General features: G+C 43.9%; 1 protein-coding gene across 1 annotated transcript in view; it reads left to right on the forward strand.

Moving 5' to 3' along the window:
- Nucleotides 1–2479: 2479 nt before the first annotated feature.
- The window catches only part of VWC2L (von Willebrand factor C domain containing 2 like), a 47363-nt gene continuing 29923 nt past the window's right edge, over nucleotides 2480–19919 (forward strand). Inside the window, exons 1-2 of the mRNA XM_010174410.1 lie at nucleotides 2480–2890; nucleotides 19284–19413. Coding sequence (XP_010172712.1) covers nucleotides 2480–2890; nucleotides 19284–19413 — 541 coding nt within the window. The remainder of the gene's footprint in view (nucleotides 2891–19283; nucleotides 19414–19919) is intronic.

Consider the following 19919-nt stretch of genomic DNA (forward strand, 5'->3'; position numbering starts at 1 on the left):
TTCTCTCCTCCCCCCCACCCCTCCACCCCAAGACCTAAGGAAATCCAGCCCAAGTTGGCCGCGATGACTGTGCTGCCGGCCCCGGGGTTTCTCCGCGGCATCCCTGCCTTGGACCGCCTCGCCGCTGCTCGCTTTGAATCCTGAACGCCGGGTTAAAGCTTAATTCTCATGTTGTGGTTGCTGGGCTGCCGCTTTCCCGTGTTTTTGCGATGGGAGGTGGAGGAAAAGGGATTGTCCGTGAGTCAAGAGTGAAAATGTGATTACGAGGAACTGCTTTCACTAAATCTGTTTCTCACCTTTTAGTCCATGTTGGCCTGTGACCCCTTTCAGCTTTCAGATCGAGCCTGATTAGGTAAGTGTAAATTATTCACTTGGGGTGAGGGAAGGTGGATGGAAATGTTTTACTCAGAGACTTAGCTATGATCCTGGCCTCCCTCATGATTAGAAATGATGGGAAAGTTCAGCTGTAAACTAATTCTGAGCTGAGCAGCATTTGTTTACTTGTTGAAATCTGTCTGTGCAAGACGTCTGCAGTCTGTCTGATTTCCAGGATCACCGCTGAGCCGAGTGCTTGTGAGTTGCTGTGGGACATCTCGGATGCTGTAGCAAAATACAGGGATCTTATTTATGATCTTTGGAGAACTTTCTTTTTATAATTTGGAGAGCTTCCTCGTCAAACTTCCAACACATTGTCTCAATTGTCTCACGTTTCCTCAGACAGGAATGACTTCATTTGCTTCTGCTTCCCCCCCCCATGCCCACCAATCTGCAATGTTGCAACCTACCTGTAGCATTTAGGTGGGCAAGATTCTCTGCTCTGTAGATGGGCAAAGCAGCTGTATCTGCATGAATCGCTTGATTTCCAAACAACATGTTACAATAGATACTGCTGGTAGTAGTAACAGGGTGCATAGCCCTTGTGATGGAGATGTAGCTTCAATTAAGAAGATATCTTTTGAATTTGATAAAGCTTGTGTAATATCCGGTGTCTCCCTCTGTTGTGGCTTTGGAAAAACTGCTTTGTCAACAGGATCCCTTTAGCTGCTTCTCTAGGATTAAAGCTTTCTCCTCCTCCTGCTGCTTTTTTTTTTTTTTGCTGCAATTAAGGGAGAATTAATAGCCGAACATCTGCAGTCCACCAAGAATCCCGACACATAAAAAATAGCACCCAGAAGGGGGGGTTGTACGTGTTTGCCTGTGTGTGTAGGTTAATGCACGTTTGTATACACTGTGTGTACTGTGTGTGCACGCTATGGGAACAGAGGGAGAGAAGGAACGGCACTCGTACCCAAACAGTCTGGTTTTGGTTTGTGCCAGCAACTACCTCCATCGTTCCTCTGTCTATGTAATGCTAATATTTCATCTCATTTAAAAGTTTTTCCTAATACTTTTTCCCAGTTCTCTCTTAAGAGAGGTCAGAAACCATTGTGCTGCTGGGGTTGCCCTGGCTGCTGGCTGGTGTGTTGGTGGCAGTGACGTGGCACCGTGGGCAGCCAGCAGTGCACTCAGGACACTCACCCGGAGCCTTCGCCTGGAGCTGGCTCTCCTGGGGGTAGTGCAAATCTCCTCTCCCTCTCTGGGTCCATCCTTGGCTTGACTGCTTCAGCAGAGCTCTCCAAAGGTTGGGCCGTGCTGCATCGCTCCCAAAGTTTCAGAAAGGCTCCAGCTTAATCAGGCAAACACATTTCAGTGGCTCCATGCATCACACAGGCATTTAACGTCCTGCTCTCTGCATTTCTCTCTGGGAAGTACTGAAATGCTGAATAATGGAGGAGGTGAATTACATCTTTGCTTCTGTTGGGATTGCACATACCTGCTGCAGGCTGGGCTGTGTTGGTAGCCCAGCAGTCCCTCCTCAGAAATGCTGTATATAAAATTCTGTACTATTCCACCTCTTGTAGCCCAGCACCATCTTTCACACTGGGCACAGATCTGCCTGCTCGCCTCATTTTTCACCAGGGGTTTCCCACCTCAGTTTGATGAAGTGGGCTGTGCATCATACGTACCACAGAGGGACAGTGGCCACAGCAGGAGATTAAGACTGTACTTAAACTGGGGTTCAAATCCCTCCGGGCTGCCCATCAACATGCAATTTCAGGCAGCTAGTTAATTTCTGTTGCACCAGAAAACTCAACTGCACGAATGAGAAAAGTAAAATTTAGATGATTCTGTGAGCCACTGTTTCTATAGAGGTATTATGTGGGCATGTGCTTACAGGCGTGTGTCTAATTTATGTATTTCATGTGCTTTATTCTCTTTAACAGTAATTGAGGAGAGCCTTAATTGAAATGAAACTGTGCTAGTTATCTGTGCAGTTCGAAAGCACTGATTTATTCTTGGGTGTTGGTTGAAACTATGGCCTTTGTAAGTCAATATTCCTTAGAATTTGGAGTTTCTTCTCACTTAAAAATATTTGTTTTCAGACCACAACACTGGTCTCCCTATGGAAGCAGCTGTTTCTATCTGGCATTGAGATCCCATGGAAAAGCCGAGGAGGGGGATGGCTCTTCATATCCATGAAGCCTGGATACTTCTGTTTGTAATCCCTGCTTTGGTCACTCCAGCTGCCATCAATCATGAAGACTACCCTGCTGATGAAGGGGACCAGACCTCCAGTAATGACAATCTGATCTTTGATGACTACCGAGGGAAGGGCTGTGTGGATGACAGTGGCTTTGTGTACAAACTGGGAGAACGTTTTTTCCCGGGACATTCCAACTGTCCCTGTGTCTGTACTGAGGATGGACCTGTTTGCGATCAACCAGAATGCCCTAAAATCCACCCAAAGTGTACAAAAGTGGAACACAATGGATGCTGTCCAGAATGCAAAGAAGTGAAAAACTTTTGTGAATATCATGGGAAAAATTACAAAATCTTGGAGGAATTTAAGGTATGAAACCCTTCCTTCAGTATTTAACATTAGTATGCTATAGGAATTGTGTTTCTGTTGGGGTTTCTCAAAGGCACTCAATATTTGCTTACTGCTATTAATTGATGCTAAAGCTGGAGTCCTCTTCAGCTGGGGTGCAGGTCTGGCTAATGTAAAAGCTGCCACCTTCCCCCATATGTATGTTCACTGAGGGCCAACAGTCAGTCAGAAGCTCCAGTTGAAAAGTCAGCCCTCTGAATCTCTGACTCTGGACAACTTCCTTCTCTGCTCAGCATGAACCAGGTTGGACTACCAATGGTATCTGTAATGATGGTAGTAAAGCAATGCTGAGTGCTTTTTAAGAAACCCTTTTCCAGTTTGGATAACAAAAATTGATGGCATGTTACTGAAAGATGTTACTCATACCTGCATGAGAGTGAAAGTAAGTAGATTGCAAGCTATGTTTAATATTTTCATTTCAACTGATAAGGCTGTCTAGGATGGGAGAAGATGGATTCCTAGGCAGATGACCATCTCAAATAATGAGAAGGGGTTTAATTGTAACAGTTGAGGTCCTATTAGGAATATTGTAAAGAAATCCTTCTGGAATGTATCTTAAAAATAAGACCAGATTTTCAAAAACCATTACTCTCTACGCAACCCACATCTCTCGTTTGAAGGAGTTTGTTTGCGTGTTTTCAGTTCTGCTCAGGAAAATAGCATTTCACAATGAAGAAAGGGGTCTGCAAAGGCAATAGGCATACACGAGTTTGTTCTCCCAGGTCGTGTGGCTTTAAGATTCATACCCCCATAATTAACAACAGCCTCTAACTCTTTGTGGCTGTATGCCTGATCTCCTTATACACTTGGCAGTTTATTTTCCTTTCTGACAATGAAAACACTCCGTACAGGTCTCTGTACTTCCCAAGTTCTCAGTAACATAGATCACAATTTCTTTTTTCCCAGATATGGTGATTTTCAGTGAAGGCAGTATTTACTTCCTTTCTTCTATCATGTGTGGTTTATGTTCATCTCTTTCTGTCCCTCTGTAACTGCAATCACTTAGAACAGTGATTGTAAGACAGGGCAAGACAGTTTAATGTCATAGAAACAAGGCAAAACAAATATACGAGGAATATCTCCTTGAGGGCCATCCTGATCAACCTGCTCTCTGCTTTGCTTTGCTGAGGAATGTGAAGACACTTATCTTGTGAACTGCTTAAATAACAGTTTCTTCTTGCCCTTGGAAGGCCAAGCCCAACTTCATCCCACAATCATGCTTCAGTGGTCCCATTTTGGCTACTGTCTTGTCAGGTGATGACATGTCCCACCTAGGTGTAATTCTGACACATGGTCAGGTTCTTATTTGAGAGTTATAAGGACTCTTTTTGGAGAGGTTTCAGTGGGAGAATAATGAGATGGATCTTCTCATTAAAGAGTCTTTTGCGTGTGAATGAAGTACAAAAGTACTAATCACTTTTCCTGAAAGATAACAGATTAAAGGACAGAGAAGCAGAATTTAAGGGGAAAAAGCTATTAGAGGGAGTTAGAGCAATCTGGATCCTTGTTTGCTGTGTTCAAAAACTGGGCGGTGTTGTGTGGAAAGCGAAGTTCCAGTATCCTCTGAGAAACACAAAGCAGATGGTGGCACATCACTCTCATACACGGTGACCTTCAGTCCAGGAGTAACGTGAGATCCTTCAGGCTTAATGTAGTTGACGGTTGAGCTTTTGACCCGGACCTCTGTTTTGCTGAGAGCTCAGTACCTTGTGGAGTAGGGCAGAACTTTATTTTTTTGGAAATCTATGTGTTTACCTAGAATAAATAGGGAAACTCTTTTTTTTCCTCTAAGTAGTGGAAGAGATTCAGGCAGTGGAAGATTAGTGTGCACTTCCAGGGGTGTTTTGGGGGGAAAAAAACGAGCACCTGTGAACTATGAGTTTATAAACACTGTAGGAAAGACAGAACCTCAAGATTCAGGAAACTGCTGCTATGAAGCTGTTTACTTCAACAGAACAAAGATTTTATCTGCTATCTCCACAGAAGAAATTCTGAGCAGTTCATAGGTTTTACGGGCTCTGAGCTCAGCTCTTCCTTCATCCTGTTGAATTTACAAGGTTTGCAAACTTTCTCCAGTCCATTTCACACACGTTGAAGTCTGTCTTTGCCAAAGAGGAGAGGCTTTCTCCATCGTTCTGACTCAAAACCAGACTGCTTTTGATGGAAACGGGGCAGTGATTTATGTCAGCTTGTAACCCTTTTATCCGCTTGATTTACTTTTACATAGGTTCCAAATCATCATCCATAGAAGTGCTCATCACTGCTTGGTTACGGCTGAAATTAGCCTTCATTTAGAAAGCTTTTGCAAGGGTGTGTCTGTGTGTTTGTGCACACAAACATTCATCCTTGGTCTAGTGGTATTACCAGGACTGACTTACCTTGTAGGAATTTCAACTGCCTGATCTTTCACAAATCAGGATTTTTTTTTTTTCTCTAGGAATTTTTTTTCTCTAGCGTATCAAAATCTGTGAGAGATTCTATTTGGGAGAATTTTCCTGTCTTGTTTAGCTTTCTTCTAGTGCACTGAACTTGTAGCTCTGATTTTTTTGACTCATAACAATCATAAGCACAAAATATCAACATGACAATAAGCCATCTAGCTTAGACAGCTGTCCAAATGTTTATGCTTGTGCCCCTAAATCATTAACATGTATAAATTAAATGCTGAACTGAAGTTCAATTGTAAAGCTAAACCCATTAGTAGTTTCTCTTCTATCCTTTTGTGAAACCTCGTGTCCCTGACAGATGGTTTAGTAACCCCATGTAGCATCTTCACAGCTCTGTTGTGGGTCCTGGGAGATCTCTGTGGGTTTTGAGCTCCTCGCTGCCTGTGCAGAGCTTGTCTCATTCCCTTGGTTTGCCTGGGACTCAGCCCCAACTTCGGCTGCATTTCCACCTGGAAACCCTCGCAGAAAAGGTCAGCACCATCTCCCTAATGTGAATCAAGATCTGACTCAAACACGTTTAACACGTAGATTGCTGCCCTGTGTTCAGGATTTTGACTCCTATGGAGCAGTACACAGGAGAAAGGGGAGGTCTGGTGGCTCTTACTGGGATCTCTCTGTCTCTTTCCCAACCTCATTTTCCACTTCTCTCCTTGTCAGCCTCACATCTGATCTCTCGGGTCTCCTCTGGGTCCCTCTCAGAGGGAAACGTGGGGTGTCAGGCAGCTGTGGTGGCTGCAGGGAAGGTGTGAAGGATGCTACAAGTCTCAGACAGTCTCTCTGTTTTCTCCAGAGAGATGTGGCGGGGACTCTCGGGGTCACTTAGCAGTTTGCGTTTTCTCCCACACATCAGCCGTGTTTTGATTTCAGTCTTGAAGGTTAAGGTCCGAGACCCAAGTGCTCCAAGCTCACCTGTACTAGCTGAGATCTTTCAGGGAGGTTTTTAACCCTAATCTTTCTTCCCAGGGAGAGAAAACAAGCAAATAACAACTCAGAGAGCAGTCTCGGTTATTGTGAGTACACATGGTTGTGTTTTAAATGAATGTTCCCAGACAGCAGCTTATGTAAACTTAAGGAGACAGTGTACTGCCAGCAAGATGGATGTTCGTTGGCAGCTCATGGAGAAGTCGTGCAAATGTCAGTGAGACAACAGTTTTCCTAAGTGCTGATTAGTTCTTCCTCTCCTGCATAACTTACTGACAGCAAAGCACAGGCCCAGCCAGACTTGAGAAATGCAGTTTACGGCGTGGCTGAAGGTACATTTCTAGCCACAGTTAGGAGCCGTTTGGAAAGAATTAGGTTGTCAGTTTGAAAAGTCCATAACCACTTCTGAACTTCCTAGGTCTCTCATCACCCAGTATAGGCATATCCAGAATAACCTCCTTGCCATGGACCTGTATGAATTTGTAGCAAAATAACCGTTGCTGGGGAATGAAAGGTTGGTTCACAAGAGATTGTCAAGCTGACATCTTGAAACATACTCTTTGTTTTAGACCCTACAGGCAGGAACTGCTCCCTGTCCCTGCAGGAGAGGTGAGTCCCAGTGACATGGTTTTTGGTAGCGTGGTGCCATCATTCTTAAAGTCAATGGCAGAAATTTTCTAGCCACAGACATTAAAATATCTCCATTTGCCTGGCAGGACATTGGGTGAGTTATCCTTTGGGTGGGAACACAAGAGGTTTTGGCATCACAGCTTGGCCTTCCAGGTAATACTCATGTCAGAAGAGTAACTTAACTTGCAGTTGTGAACTTGAGCTTGGAAAAAGCTCTGAAATTCAAGGGCATTTGTTGGGTGCTCTTCAGTGGCCACCCTGCTTTCTGTCAAGCACAGAGCTGCAATTTCTTCCAGCCGTTGGCTCTGCCAGTACTTAACCTCTGCTGCTGCCTTTCATCTGCCTGCCCTTCCCAATGGCTTCTCCTCCTCCTTATCCTCTCCCTTTCCACCTTCACTGCTTCCAAACCCATCCTCACTCAAAAAGATCCCTAGATGATGCCCAAGTTTTTGTCCCTTGCATCAAGCACAAGTGTGGAGGGGAGAACAGCCCTTGCCCCTGGGCAGCCCTCTGCACTGTGAAAAAAAAAAGAAAACAAAACAAGAAGGGGCAAATTCTAGCATCTCTCTAAGGTACAAACTCCACTGGCTTGAAAAAAGAGCAGGGATTTCATGCTGGAGTTCTACTTTATTTTTCTTTCCTGTATTTCCTGCCACTATATCTTAAGTTCATTTCTTTGTTTTGCCCACAAATCATCTGTAATCCTTCAGCCAGGGCTTCTGTATCTTGCTGCTTTTACGTCTTCCTGAGCAGCACTTTGCACAGTAGGGAACACAGCTCTGACAGCGATCTTTGGGGTGTAGTCAGAATCCAGAATAAATGAGGGACTGTGTAAGCACAGCATTATCATATACTAATTCTCAGCTCATTATGGAAACCTTTACTTTGGACTGGTGGCAACTCCTTCTTTTTTTGTGAATACTCTTTAAAAAATGTTTTATTAATGCAATTATCTCAGTATAACTTGACAAAATAAGGCCTCTCATTAAAAGGGCTTAGCAGATGCGAGAGCGTATTCACCTGCTGTCCCAGCATCTCTCTGTCCTTGAAATGCAGTGTGTCCATTCTGCCACTGGAGAAAAGGAGGCAATGAGACCAAAACGTGATTCCCCACCCCCAGAACTGAGCCAGAAATAGAAATTAGGTGGTGGACCACCAGTTACCCAGCCTGGGAGTGCAGCCTTATCAATTATGAATGAAACACCTGGGCCATTCCCAGAGCATTACTGAGGGGATGGTGATGTTAGGTGAAAAACAAGAGTTATTCAACCCAACCCTGCGTTGAAAGGGAAGGTGAGGGGGGAAAAACTAGAAAAACAAAGTGGGGAGAAAAGGAAGGTTCTTTACTGAGTTTTCTCCTCTATAATACGAGTGTTCAATTTGCTGGTGAATCTTGGAAGGTGCTCAAATCATGGCAGGCTAATCATGGCAAGAACTAGCATTTTTAAGTGCTCTAACCAGCCATCCAAATCACTAGCAGGTTTTAGATCTTCACTCTTAAATTACAAGAAACTGATTAGTAAGCCAAGCCAGCATGGGGCCTTGATTTTAATATCGGCAGTTTTCTCTCCAAGATTTGTGCAGCCGGTTTTTTTTCTACTATGACTCAAACAAACAAGGCTTTTCTTTTTTTTTTTCCTTCTTCTTGTGTGTTCTGCAATTTCACGTACGGCTAGAAAATCATAATACAAAAGAAATTTCAATAACGTGCCTGTGCTTTAATAAAAGGAGCCATGAACAATGCCAGCTCTGAAGATAGCATACAGCCATTGAAATCAGACAGGGGAAACAGAACATCAGTCAGATGGAAAAGTATGATTTATTATCTCCCTCCTGGCAAAATTACAGTGACAATGTCTATGCAAAGGAATCTGAAATTACTGACTTACTGTATTTCTGTCATAATTTGTACCAAGCAAACATACTAAAATAGATAGGCCTGTCATATATTGATCTATAGTGGTACCTATTTTTTAAATTATGTTACATACTTAGCTACTGATTCTGTAGCATATATATTACATTATGCACAAGTGTATTATTACAATAGGTGAAAGGAGACGGGCTGTGTTCACAATCTGGCTACAAAAGATCCATGCTTTTGTTTTCCCCAGATCACAGTAACACATGGAGGCCCCAAAAGCTTGGAGCTCAGTGACACCAGCTGCATGTACTCTCTCAAAGCTCCCCATTGAAACAGATGAGACCCAAAACTCCAGCATCAGCATGATGCAAAATCCCCAGGAATTAAGCACAAGCCCGTGTGGTTTTTTTAGGTGCAGTGCAGAACTTGGCCTGTACGTGCAAACCCAAGGCATTGGTATTTTTCCAGTAAATATGACACAGGAATGAACATATGCCCAACATTTGTATGGCCAAAGCTGGGGCTGGGCTTTCAGATCTTTGCTCCAGGAAATAGCCCATCAGCTCTCCTTGCTGCCAGATTTGGGGGCTGTCCAGAGAGCTGCTGAAAGAGAGGAGATCTCTCTGCACAGCCGGAGAAGAGGTTCTGGCACTCTCTCTCCCATTGCTGCTGGCGCTGTGCTGTTAAGAAAGTGGCATGTGTAGTACAGGCAACTGTTACCAGCTCCTTCCGAGAGTGGTAAAACCAAGTCTGAGGCTTTATCTTGCTTAGGGGGACCAAGGAGAGAAGTGCTCATCCCTTGGCTCAACCAGGGTATGTCCCTCTCTGTCACCCAGGATGTTTCTGTGGGGATGGTGACCACGAGGTCCTCAGGTTATCAGCTTGTGACAAAGGATGTCATCCATTGAAATGGTCATTGGCAAGAAGTTTTTTAAATAACTGTTTCCTACCAGAGTGAGGGGAAGTGCAGATGTGTGTGTGTATTGATACTGGAATGTACTTTACCCAGGATTGTGTACATTAAAAATAATGCTCAATTAGCTAATTATCCTAGTTATTGTTTTTGAGACTATAATTAGATAAGTCATGTAGTGACAACGCTCGGTCTAGTGGCAAAATAAATATGCACGTAGCGTTATAGGCTTTCTTACTCTTTGTTCTGTGGTACAGTTCAGAGGTAGTTCTTTGGGAATTACAAGAAAATCAGTATGCTTAGAGGAGCAGGAGGTTTTGAAGCAGCTCCTCAAAGCAGGGAATCTCTCAGTCTGTTATCTGTGGTCATCCTGGGCAGGAAAACCTCTCTGACTGAGGGTTAACCCAGTGTGCTCCCTGCATTAGCAGACCCCGGTATATCCTCTCATCACAGATAACCTATTCAAACCTGTTTTCATTTCACATCCTTCCCAGCTTGTGCTCATAACCAGATATGATAACATCCCCTGAGGGACAGAAACCTCCCAGAGATTTTCTCCTGATAGTTTAAGCAATGGCAACTGGACACAAGGGACAGACGGGAGAATTTGGAAAATACCTTCTCCGTAGTACGAGCTGGTGAGGAGCTGCTTTATTCTGTGGGGCAGGTTCTCTGCTGCTATGAACTGCTGCAGCTCCATGGATCAGGGGTGGCCCATTGCAATGTTACACTGCTGTAAAGTTTGGTGCCAGTTAGATTCTCCTCTGTGGAGTTTGCCTGATGCTGATGTGAGATAAGGATTTCCCTGAGGGAGCTCCCAGGAAGCCTAATCCACCTTACCAGCTGCCAGGAAGTGAAAAGTTAGGCTGGGCTATCAAAAAAGTGTAGATAATGGAGTCCCATCTGTCATATCTGTAACCTTTCAAAAGGAGTCCTGTTCATGTGCACCCGTGTCTGGACTAAAAAAATGATTGTAATAGAGTAATAAAAATTATCAACAAAGTAATAAGAGTCCTCCAGTCCCCTCAGCCCCAGGGTAGGTGAGGTGCAACTATTGTAAGGAATAAAATGAGACATATATCAAAACAATGAGTGTTCTTACCAAAAAAAGTGCAGAGTCATGTTGGTATGGAAAGCTCCACTGCTACTCTTGGCGGAGAAAAACAACCATGAGACTGCAGATACGTAGCTCCCCTGGAAAAAGGGCCAGGGCTGGGCTCTGAGTCACTCTCCAGACCCAGTCGTGGTTCCAGGAGTCTTTGAAACCCATCAAGTTGCGTGGCACATAGCAAATATATGAGTACAGAGCTCCTAATGCCATCACAATCCTGAGTCATCAGATGTGTGCCCAGGATTCTCATGGTGAGGCACATCTCCTGTGCTTCTCTCCCTCATCTGGCTCACTGATCTGTAGTAGCTCCCCAGGAATTTTTACAAAAGCATGGCAAGGATAATGTTGTTTCCAGGTACAGACAAGCATGGTCTGGGGCTGAGGGGAGCGGAGGTATCCATGGCCAGGGGGGATTACAGCATCTTTATGTCTTTCTATCTCCAGAATCCGAGCCTGGTCGCTGAAGAGACTCTTGTAGCTGTGAATAGACAAGCAGCAGTTAGGGGTAACTAAAACTGAGCTTTGGTTGGAGAGCTGCAGCATCTGTAGGCTAAGGAAATAGGCAAGTCATCGTCAGCCTCCTTGTGATGGGGCTGCCTTGAGTATAGGATAGAGTCACCATTTACAGAAAATGTTTTCAGTAACATATTGGTGTCTCTTCTGTCCCTTCCTTTGAGTGAGAAATTTGTCATTTGGTTTCAGTTTTACATTAGGAATGCTTGTGTGCGTGTTGGGGACTCCCTTTGAAAGGCAGGATATCAGCACCCACTGCTGCTGCTTCTTGGAAGCCAGCTCCTTGCTTTGGCCCATCTGCAGTATGGTGCAAACATTTCTCAGGTTTTGGATAGCACAGTTCATTTGTATTGCTAGTGCTCCATATAAATAGGATACAGCTCCAGTTTTTCACTGCAAATAAATTGTCTAATGATTTAGTCCTTTTTTTCCTGTTGCAAAATCATTTGCAACCTGATGGTGTTTCCAGTGATTGTACTTGTCTAATAATCACTCACCGGATTGTTTATTTGAGCAACTTTCCACCTATGGAAAATCCAAATCATTACGATTTCCATAGCATAATTGATACTGAGTCTCCACTAGCTGGATGGATGATTTCTTTTTTAAGTAAGTGACAAAAATAAGTGGAAATTTTGCCCTGTGCAAGCGCTGGTGTTAGCACAACCACACAAAAAGAGCCATTTACCAAACTTTTAACATCATTTGAACTGGACTGATTTCAGTCCTTCCAGTGGGACTCACTAGCTAGCCCGTTCTCCACAGTTTGGCACCTGCAAAATTTATCAGTTGAAAGCTTTCTCTGAGCTTCCCTGCAATCTCCTGCTAATCTGCCTGAGATCACAGGCAATTTCAATAACAATGAAAATGATTCTAATTTCGACTCCAGGAGTATTGCTGATGAATGCTATCCCAGTTTCTTTTTTATTCATCTCCCCTGGTTTTATGACTTCCCACCTCAGCTGTAATGCAGGAACCGTTTTTGCCTCGGATTTTATTCATCAGGTCCTTTTTAACTTTCTTCCCTTTCTTGCTTCCTGCCAATAAATTCACCACCTGAAACTGTAGCTACAAAAATCATTTCCATCAGAATTGCCATTGTCCTTAGTGTCATTAAAAGTTACGGTTACTCTTAAGGTGTAAGTGCCCAATTTGACAGACTTCACTTTACATGGCTCTGCTTTTCCTGCTGTTTTATCTGCATAGAGCCAGGATGCCATCAGTCGAGCCGGTCTGAGGCAGGAGGCTGAATGTGATTATCCAGATCAGCACTGGCACAGTCTCCTGAAAACTAGAAGATGGAGAGATTGGCAGAAGCCGTGGTTTTCAGTTTTCCTTCCCTTGGAGTCCAGCACTGGCAGGAGATGAGACACATCCAATCCCATTCCCAGGGACATGTAGACAGGAGGTGCATGTGGATACAGCTAATGGATCCAAATCTAAGGCAAGGTACTGACAAATGTGTGCAGAGGTACCAGGTTCAGTCCATTGCATTCAAAACAGCCTTGACATCAGTAGGAATGGAGATGATGGCATCTCCTTCTTTTTAAGGGGTTTTGCACTTCTTTTTCTAATGAGTTCTCGAGGAGAAAGCATTGCAACTCTGTACGCAGTAGAACTACTGTGAAAAGCATTTTTTCCCTTTGCAATATAATCTAGAAAAGACATATACTTCTGCACCGTTTCTTTTGTGGTGTTTGAAGGAGATGGGAGCTCACATGCCTGGTTCAGGTTTGCAGTGGCATCTGCTCTGCGTTTGCTCTTCCGTGATGGATCCTTGGGTTTCTGTGGGGCTTATAAAGAAAGCCCATTGGCTTAATTTCTCAGTTATACACCACTTCAGATTCCAGTCAACCAAGCTGATTTCTCCAGTCACTCTGCCCATTTTGTAAATATACCTATTTGACTGTGAAAAGCATCATGGGCCCCAATAGCAAGGCTGTTTAATTAAGTGGAAATACTTAGATTGTCTTCTGCTAATGTGAACAGCCCCTGCATGATGATCAGTATGTGTCTATTGTAACATGATTAGATGGTTGTAAACACTTACATGAAGCCTTTCTATTTCCTTCCTCAAAAGAAATGTCAAGTATTTGTGACAGAGTAGTTGTAAAGTTTGTATTGCTCTGTAGTTGTTGGCTAGTAGCTGTGTATAATTGATGAGAGGCTGTTGTGCAACAGTCAGACAGCACGAGGACGTGGTCCTTGTGTGTGACCACTTCATGGGACTTCGCCAATGAGATGAAGTCTTCGAGTATGGGATTATGGGACGTTCTTGTACAAATACCCTCTTGAAGCTTTGCACTGGAGAGTGTAGTAAGGAGGAGGAAGAGAGCAGCCCAATAAATCCTGATAACTGGATCTCGGAACAGATGACTCCAGGGCAATTGCAAGAATCTGCAGGTGCTTTGAACAACCTGTACACTAGCTCCAGCAAAGATAGAAACCTTCTTCTGTGAGGCTGAGAACTCAGGTACAAAGAAAGTACCACACAATTCAAGAGTCTTTTCTTGAAAAGTTGAGGGGAGGTCCAAAGTCTCAGGAAGTGGCTGTGCCAAACATGCCCGGAGGAAATCAGAAGCCGAAACCTAAATCCATAGTGTGGGAAGTCTCAAGGAGTGACAGGTCTGTGGATTGTCTGTTTTAATGATCTACAGTCCATTGGCTCTAGAAGTACTTAGGTGCTAAATAAGACTGCTCTCAGAAGGCTACTTGGAAAATGGACACTGCTTTCCCAGCTCCCACAGGGTTATAAGCCACAAGCCCCAAGTCTGAGTGAAGCCAGCTGGATTAACCACAGCTGATCACAGGAGACTGCAGCCTTAAAACTTGGTCTGAGACCTCTTCTGAGCTGGGTGACAGGCTACATATAGGACTGAAATGAGAGTGCTTGGAAACCAGAGTTAGCCTGGTGAATGTGACAGCAGAGCGAAAACTTCTGCTTGACAGAACAAACAGGAAAAGAAAAAGTGTCAGTCAGATGCCACCTTCAAAGCCTGTTGTTTGTCTTAGGTAAATCACTCCCTTTCCACCTCTCTAGAGATGTTTGTGTAGAAGCAGCTAAGAGTGACTGACAAGCAGACGTGTGGACAGAGAAATCCTTACTGGAGGCAGGGAAGAGGAGGGCTGCGGTATAATGTTTAATCTATATATATATATATATATGCTGCCCCCATTCCCTCAAAGAGAATACTTACTCTCAGTAATAAGTTCTTGCAGGGCAGTCTACATGTTGTAGAAAAGTCTTTCACACCTTTGGGGCAACAGAGATGTGGCTCAGGGTGCTGTAGTCGTGGACAAGGCGTGAGCTGAGGGTGAAATACAGGTGAGGTTCAGTTAAGTATTGGGGACAAGAGAATTGCTGTGATTAAATGACATGTCTCAGATGCAGTATGAAGATCAGGTCTTGCAGAAGCTTTCTTGCAAGATCTTGCCTAAAGGCTTGAAGTTTTGTATGTTTGTTATTTGTGTGTTTGTACCAGCTGTCTTGGTCTTAAAAAATTGCTTGATTCAGATCTCTTCAGCTGCAGAAGAACATAAAAAAGCACATTTAGACACTGAGTTTTAAATCCAGTTTCCCATTTTCTTTTCCCCACCTCTCCCTTAAGTTTGGGAAGAATTAGTATTTTAGGGTACCTCCCTGAAGAATTGTTTGATCATGTGATCTCTCTGTCTACCCACCAGTCCTTCTGGATGACTTGAGGACCTGCTGAAGCCCTCAAGTGTAGACCTCTGAGAGGTATGAGATTTCTGTGGTTTTATGAAGCCTAGTAGCTGACTGAAGAGGGACCCACGTGGTGCCCAACCCTGTAAGAGAGGGAGCCCCTTCTCACTGTGAGGGGTAGCTGGATGATGTTGGCAATCATCATCCCTACATGTGCTGGCATTTACTTCCAAAAAAGTGGGTGAAAATGGTGGGGAGCTGGTGTGTATGGGAGTGAGAGTGAAGATTAGGAGATACAGTATCCACATCTTGCTTAGATTCCTGATTTCCCCTGCTCAGAGTGTATCTTGTTTTTCATTCTGTTTCCTTTGCTGCCTTTTGGTTTGTTTGTTTATATCATCTATCAAGTTTATCATTATGTGCTCATGCACATAAAATCTTTATTAGCCGTGTGTATTCTCTGTTCTCTGTTTTAATTTTCCTTCCTTCTTTCTTTGTTAACAAACTCAACTGATTGCAGATGTTTCCCATTTGATGGCACCTGAGACTAAGGTTTTCCAGCCATGCAACCGGAGGAGCGCTGGCTTCTCCTTTCTGCTGCCGTGCTGTGCGGGATGGGGCCATCCCCTGTTAGAAGCAGGGGATGAACCTGCCCTCCCAGCCAAACCTGGGGTCACAGTCCTCCTTGAGATCAATAGTCCAGAAGAGAAATAGAAGTTGGGCCATGATCTTAGGTGTGGTTATAAACAGGGGTGTTTAGGGTCCACATCCTTGTGCTTCCTTGATCTCTTTGAAGCGACTGGCTGAAGGAGAGGTGAATCAAGGTCAGTGCTGAGACTGAGAAGGTGCTTTGTGCTCTGGGTCCCACTTCATCTGTTCTCAAAAGCCCTTGAATGGTGGTTAGATGTTAGCCATGTCTGCCTCCCACCAACTTGGCTCGACTTGGTCCCTGCACTGAGAACAATAGCAAAGACCCTATTTCCTCACTACTTCTGGAGGCTGGTGCCCTCACCCCTGTTGTAAGTGAATATTGGCTAAAAAGAATTTCAGGTGCTTTGCACCGGTTTTCCCAAGTCAACATGCCGTACTGATACCTTCTACTGAAGGACCCAGTTTGCTCCTCTGGTTTTGATGTTTCTGCACCAACATCTCTTGAAATCCTTCCTAACAAATCCTTCCCTAGAGAGTCTTCTAAGATTATTCTGCCTTGGACAGGTGGAGTGAATAAATCATCTTCTGGCCCAAGCCTTTTATGATCCTTTAATCTTAAAACTTTTTCCAGAGTATCAGTTTAAGGGACACCAATAAAGCGTTTGCATTATCCATGTGGGAATGGCGTAGCCTCTGATTTGTGTCCTCTCTCCTTCATACTTCGGAAACCCTCTGTAGTTTTTCAGCCTTGTTTTTGAGTTGGGATGAGCGTTTCTTTTCAGGCACTGGTGTTAGCTGGTGTTCAAACTTCAGTGTACACCGCCCCTTTTCCATGGGGGATAGATCTTTAAATCCAGGTTCTGGGTCATGCAAAGACTGACAGAGCTGTGTAGTGGATCCTGTGAAACGCTCCGAATCATGAGCGGTACCTGCACTGGGGCAGAGAGCAAGCAAAGCAGCAGGACATGGGTGGGCACACCACTGACCACAAAAAAGTAATTGCTGTGATCTGGAGAAAAGTAAGAGCAAATGAGGTAAATGATGGAAGAATCAAGAAAATCTGGGACATCTTTCACTGGTTCCCTGTTGTTCACTGGTTCCCAGTTTGTTATTTTGCCATTTGGTCTACATAGTGCCTGTGTAAATAAATAGAGGATATTTTTGGCCAACGTCCCATAGTTATTCCACAAAAAGGGTAGCTCCAGGGAAATTAATAGCAGGGATGCAGAGCACACAGGCAACAGTAAAAAGATGCTCAATCATGTGCTTGGGGCAAAGTCCTTTCTGACAGGGCAGGGGTTTGCAAATTGGATTCCGAAGCACATCCCATGGGAGGAAGTACCTAGAAGTTTACAAACGTAAGTGGACAGGAAGGTTGGAGTCACCCATGGAGGTGAGCACTGGGGTAAGAGCCATGGTAAGGGGCACTGGCAAGTGAACAAAATAGAATGAGGAAAGATCCTAGAGGAAGGATCAAATAGTTGAACTTGATAAGATGGAGAAGAGGAGGTGGCTGAGAAAAGTCTTGTTCATGCCAAAACAGCCTTTTAATTTGGTGGCTGCTCGTTCCTCGCACTGCTGAGGTGTGCTTTCCTTCTTTAATTGTGCACGGTTCTTCCTTCCTGAAAAGCTGCTTCCAGTGACAAGCAACATTGTGGTTTATTACAGTGTCATTTTCAGGTTACACCAACAACACAAAAGCAAAAGATGTGTGTGTCATGTCTCATTTACTCAGTTGTGGAGTCATTCATTCAAGGGCTTCTTCTGCTTGTGCTGGTCATCTTTAAGCTGTCGATTGGGCTGCAGTCCTGGAAATGCGTCACGTATTTCTTCGCATTGCAGCCACTGTAGTAGTGTAGATGGGGACAAGTCCTGAAAGATGCGTCAGTGAAAGCCTCCACAAATCACAAGATCTAGTTCTAGTGCTCCTTATAATTAGCGATTAAAATGAGTGAAAACAAAGCAGCAATTTTCTTATTGATCCCCCAGCAAATAGTTCTGTCTATTTCCTCCTGTATTGTTTCTTCTTATTAAATAGCCTTGAATAAGAAATGTCAGTCAAATGAATTTAGATTACTGCTGCTTCAGACAGCAATCAAAGCAGGATTGAATGAGAAAAGATAATTAGAGAGAGGAATTCCACCTCCACAGACTTCTTCCCTTGCTCAAGGAGTGCTGATTTTATCTAAATTGCCAAAGCCGTGAGCAAATGAGAGGTGATGGGAATTACAGACTTCAGACGCTGAGACAAAGCAAGGGAAGCTTTAATTAGTGCATTTTAAGGTAGAAATGAATTTCCTGGGAATAAATTATTTGACTCAAGACATATGGAGCTTCTTAGAGGTGAACTCAAAAGCTTTTTACCTGCCAGAAACGGGGCTCACAGGTTGTATCTGTCTTGTAGAAATGAGTGACACATCACTGGGGTCTGGAACACATGGGGATGAATCCTCCTTTCCTTTGCATCTCACTTGTTTTTTAAATATGGAGGAATTTCCATTGCTGCAGATTCCCACTGATGCAAAAGAAAACAGAATTTTTTTTCCAATAGCCACATTTACTCATTTAAGTGTTAGTGATGGATTTACTGTTGCTGAGGAATTGGGAGTTATGTATTGAACCTACAGGTACTAAAAGGAAGTTATTTTCCTTTCAAATTTTCCTTTCTTAGCTCTGTTGTCATCCTTTCATCACACTTGCACACACATAAGGACACTGGGAACCTTAAAACACTGATCTTTCTATTTTTCAACACATTCCCACAGCTTTTCAAAGGGTAAGACAGTGACAGCACTCTACTATTTGGAGGTAGATACAGATTCCTGTTTGAATTCATGGAGCTGAAGTGAAACCATTTAGCTGGGTGTTTTAATCCAGAACTCCCTGACTTCAGCAGAATTATTCAGGCTCTTAATTATTTACATATTCTGTGTGAAGCAGTTGCTCACAAACCTTGTTGAAATAGGCAGGAGTGGTGCCAGGGCCAGATCTAATGGTTTTGTTGTGGGAGTGCTTACAGACCCCTGATGCAGGTGCTGGGCAAACACAGAAGAAAATGGGTTTGTCCCTCCAAGAACATCGCTGTTCTCCTCCATTCTGAAAAGCAAGAATGAAAGCACACAGAGAGGCTGGCGGATGGACAGGCCACCCCAGCAGCACCTTCCCAACAGCTTGGGGTTTGCTGGTAGTGGTGGTCTATGCGAGATATAAATATGACTGGGAGATCACCCTGTTCTACCTTCCTGGGATGAACCACCACTCATGATCTTCCAAAAATCCTGCTCTGCTCCCGGTCAAATGTGTAGGGTAACAACAGATCAATAGATGGGCAGAGCAGAGGTACAACCTGGTGGTTTCAGCTCAGTCTTTGACCAACGGACCTAAAGTCTCATGAAAGCTAAAAAACCCCACACCCTGTCTGGGAAAACAAGTATCATGCTCATTGGTTTTTCTAATGTTCTGGTTGCCTATTTCAGATGTTGCTATATTGTCCTGTGGGTTAATTTGTATTACCCATGATGAAAGAATGCAGTCCAGAGGTATGAAACGCTGTTGTGTTTATCTTATGGCAAGATAGAAATGTTGCAAACTTGTGAGCGATGGCCTGGAGGAAATGGGCTAATTTTAGATTTGTTCCTAGCCCTCGCCATGCGAATGGTGTCGCTGCGAGCCCAGCAATGAAGTTCACTGTGTTGTAGCAGACTGCGCAGTTCCCGAGTGTGTCAACCCAGTCTATGAACCAGAACAGTGTTGTCCTGTCTGCAAAAATGGTAAGAAAGTACTGTATTGGCTTTAACAAAGAGATATAAAGCAAACATTAAAATGTTGTTACCCATGCATCGCCAAGAAATTTGCTTCCACTGGCACAGGCTGGCGTTGGGGCTGTTACTTCTCCTTGCACGTGGGCTTCAGTTATGAAGTGGCAGCTGTGAAAATGAAGGCTGCCCTTCCCTGCCTGTGTCTTATCCTTGAAGCTGATGGGATTGCTGGCTTGAGTAAGGCTTTATAGGATTGAGTCCTGAGATTGGTGATAGTCGTTTCACGTCTTTGCTTTTTTCTCATCATTAGTCTAGCATGAAATCACATATATAAGAAAAGAGAGAGTCTTTGTCCCTAAATTAAGAAACCAATGGTTATTACTTAAAGCCAGGGGAAAACTCACTGAAATCAATGGCAAAACTCCCAGTGGGGCCAATAAAACATTTGCCAATCCTGTAACGTCGTAGGTTCTGTGCTGGAGTCTGTGTGTGTAGAGTTGGACCTCATTGTCCTGCTG

Source organism: Antrostomus carolinensis, unplaced genomic scaffold (genome assembly GCF_000700745.2).
Source record: "Antrostomus carolinensis isolate BGI_N321 unplaced genomic scaffold, ASM70074v2 scaffold20230, whole genome shotgun sequence".
NCBI classification, from domain to species: Eukaryota; Metazoa; Chordata; class Aves; order Caprimulgiformes; family Caprimulgidae; genus Antrostomus; species Antrostomus carolinensis.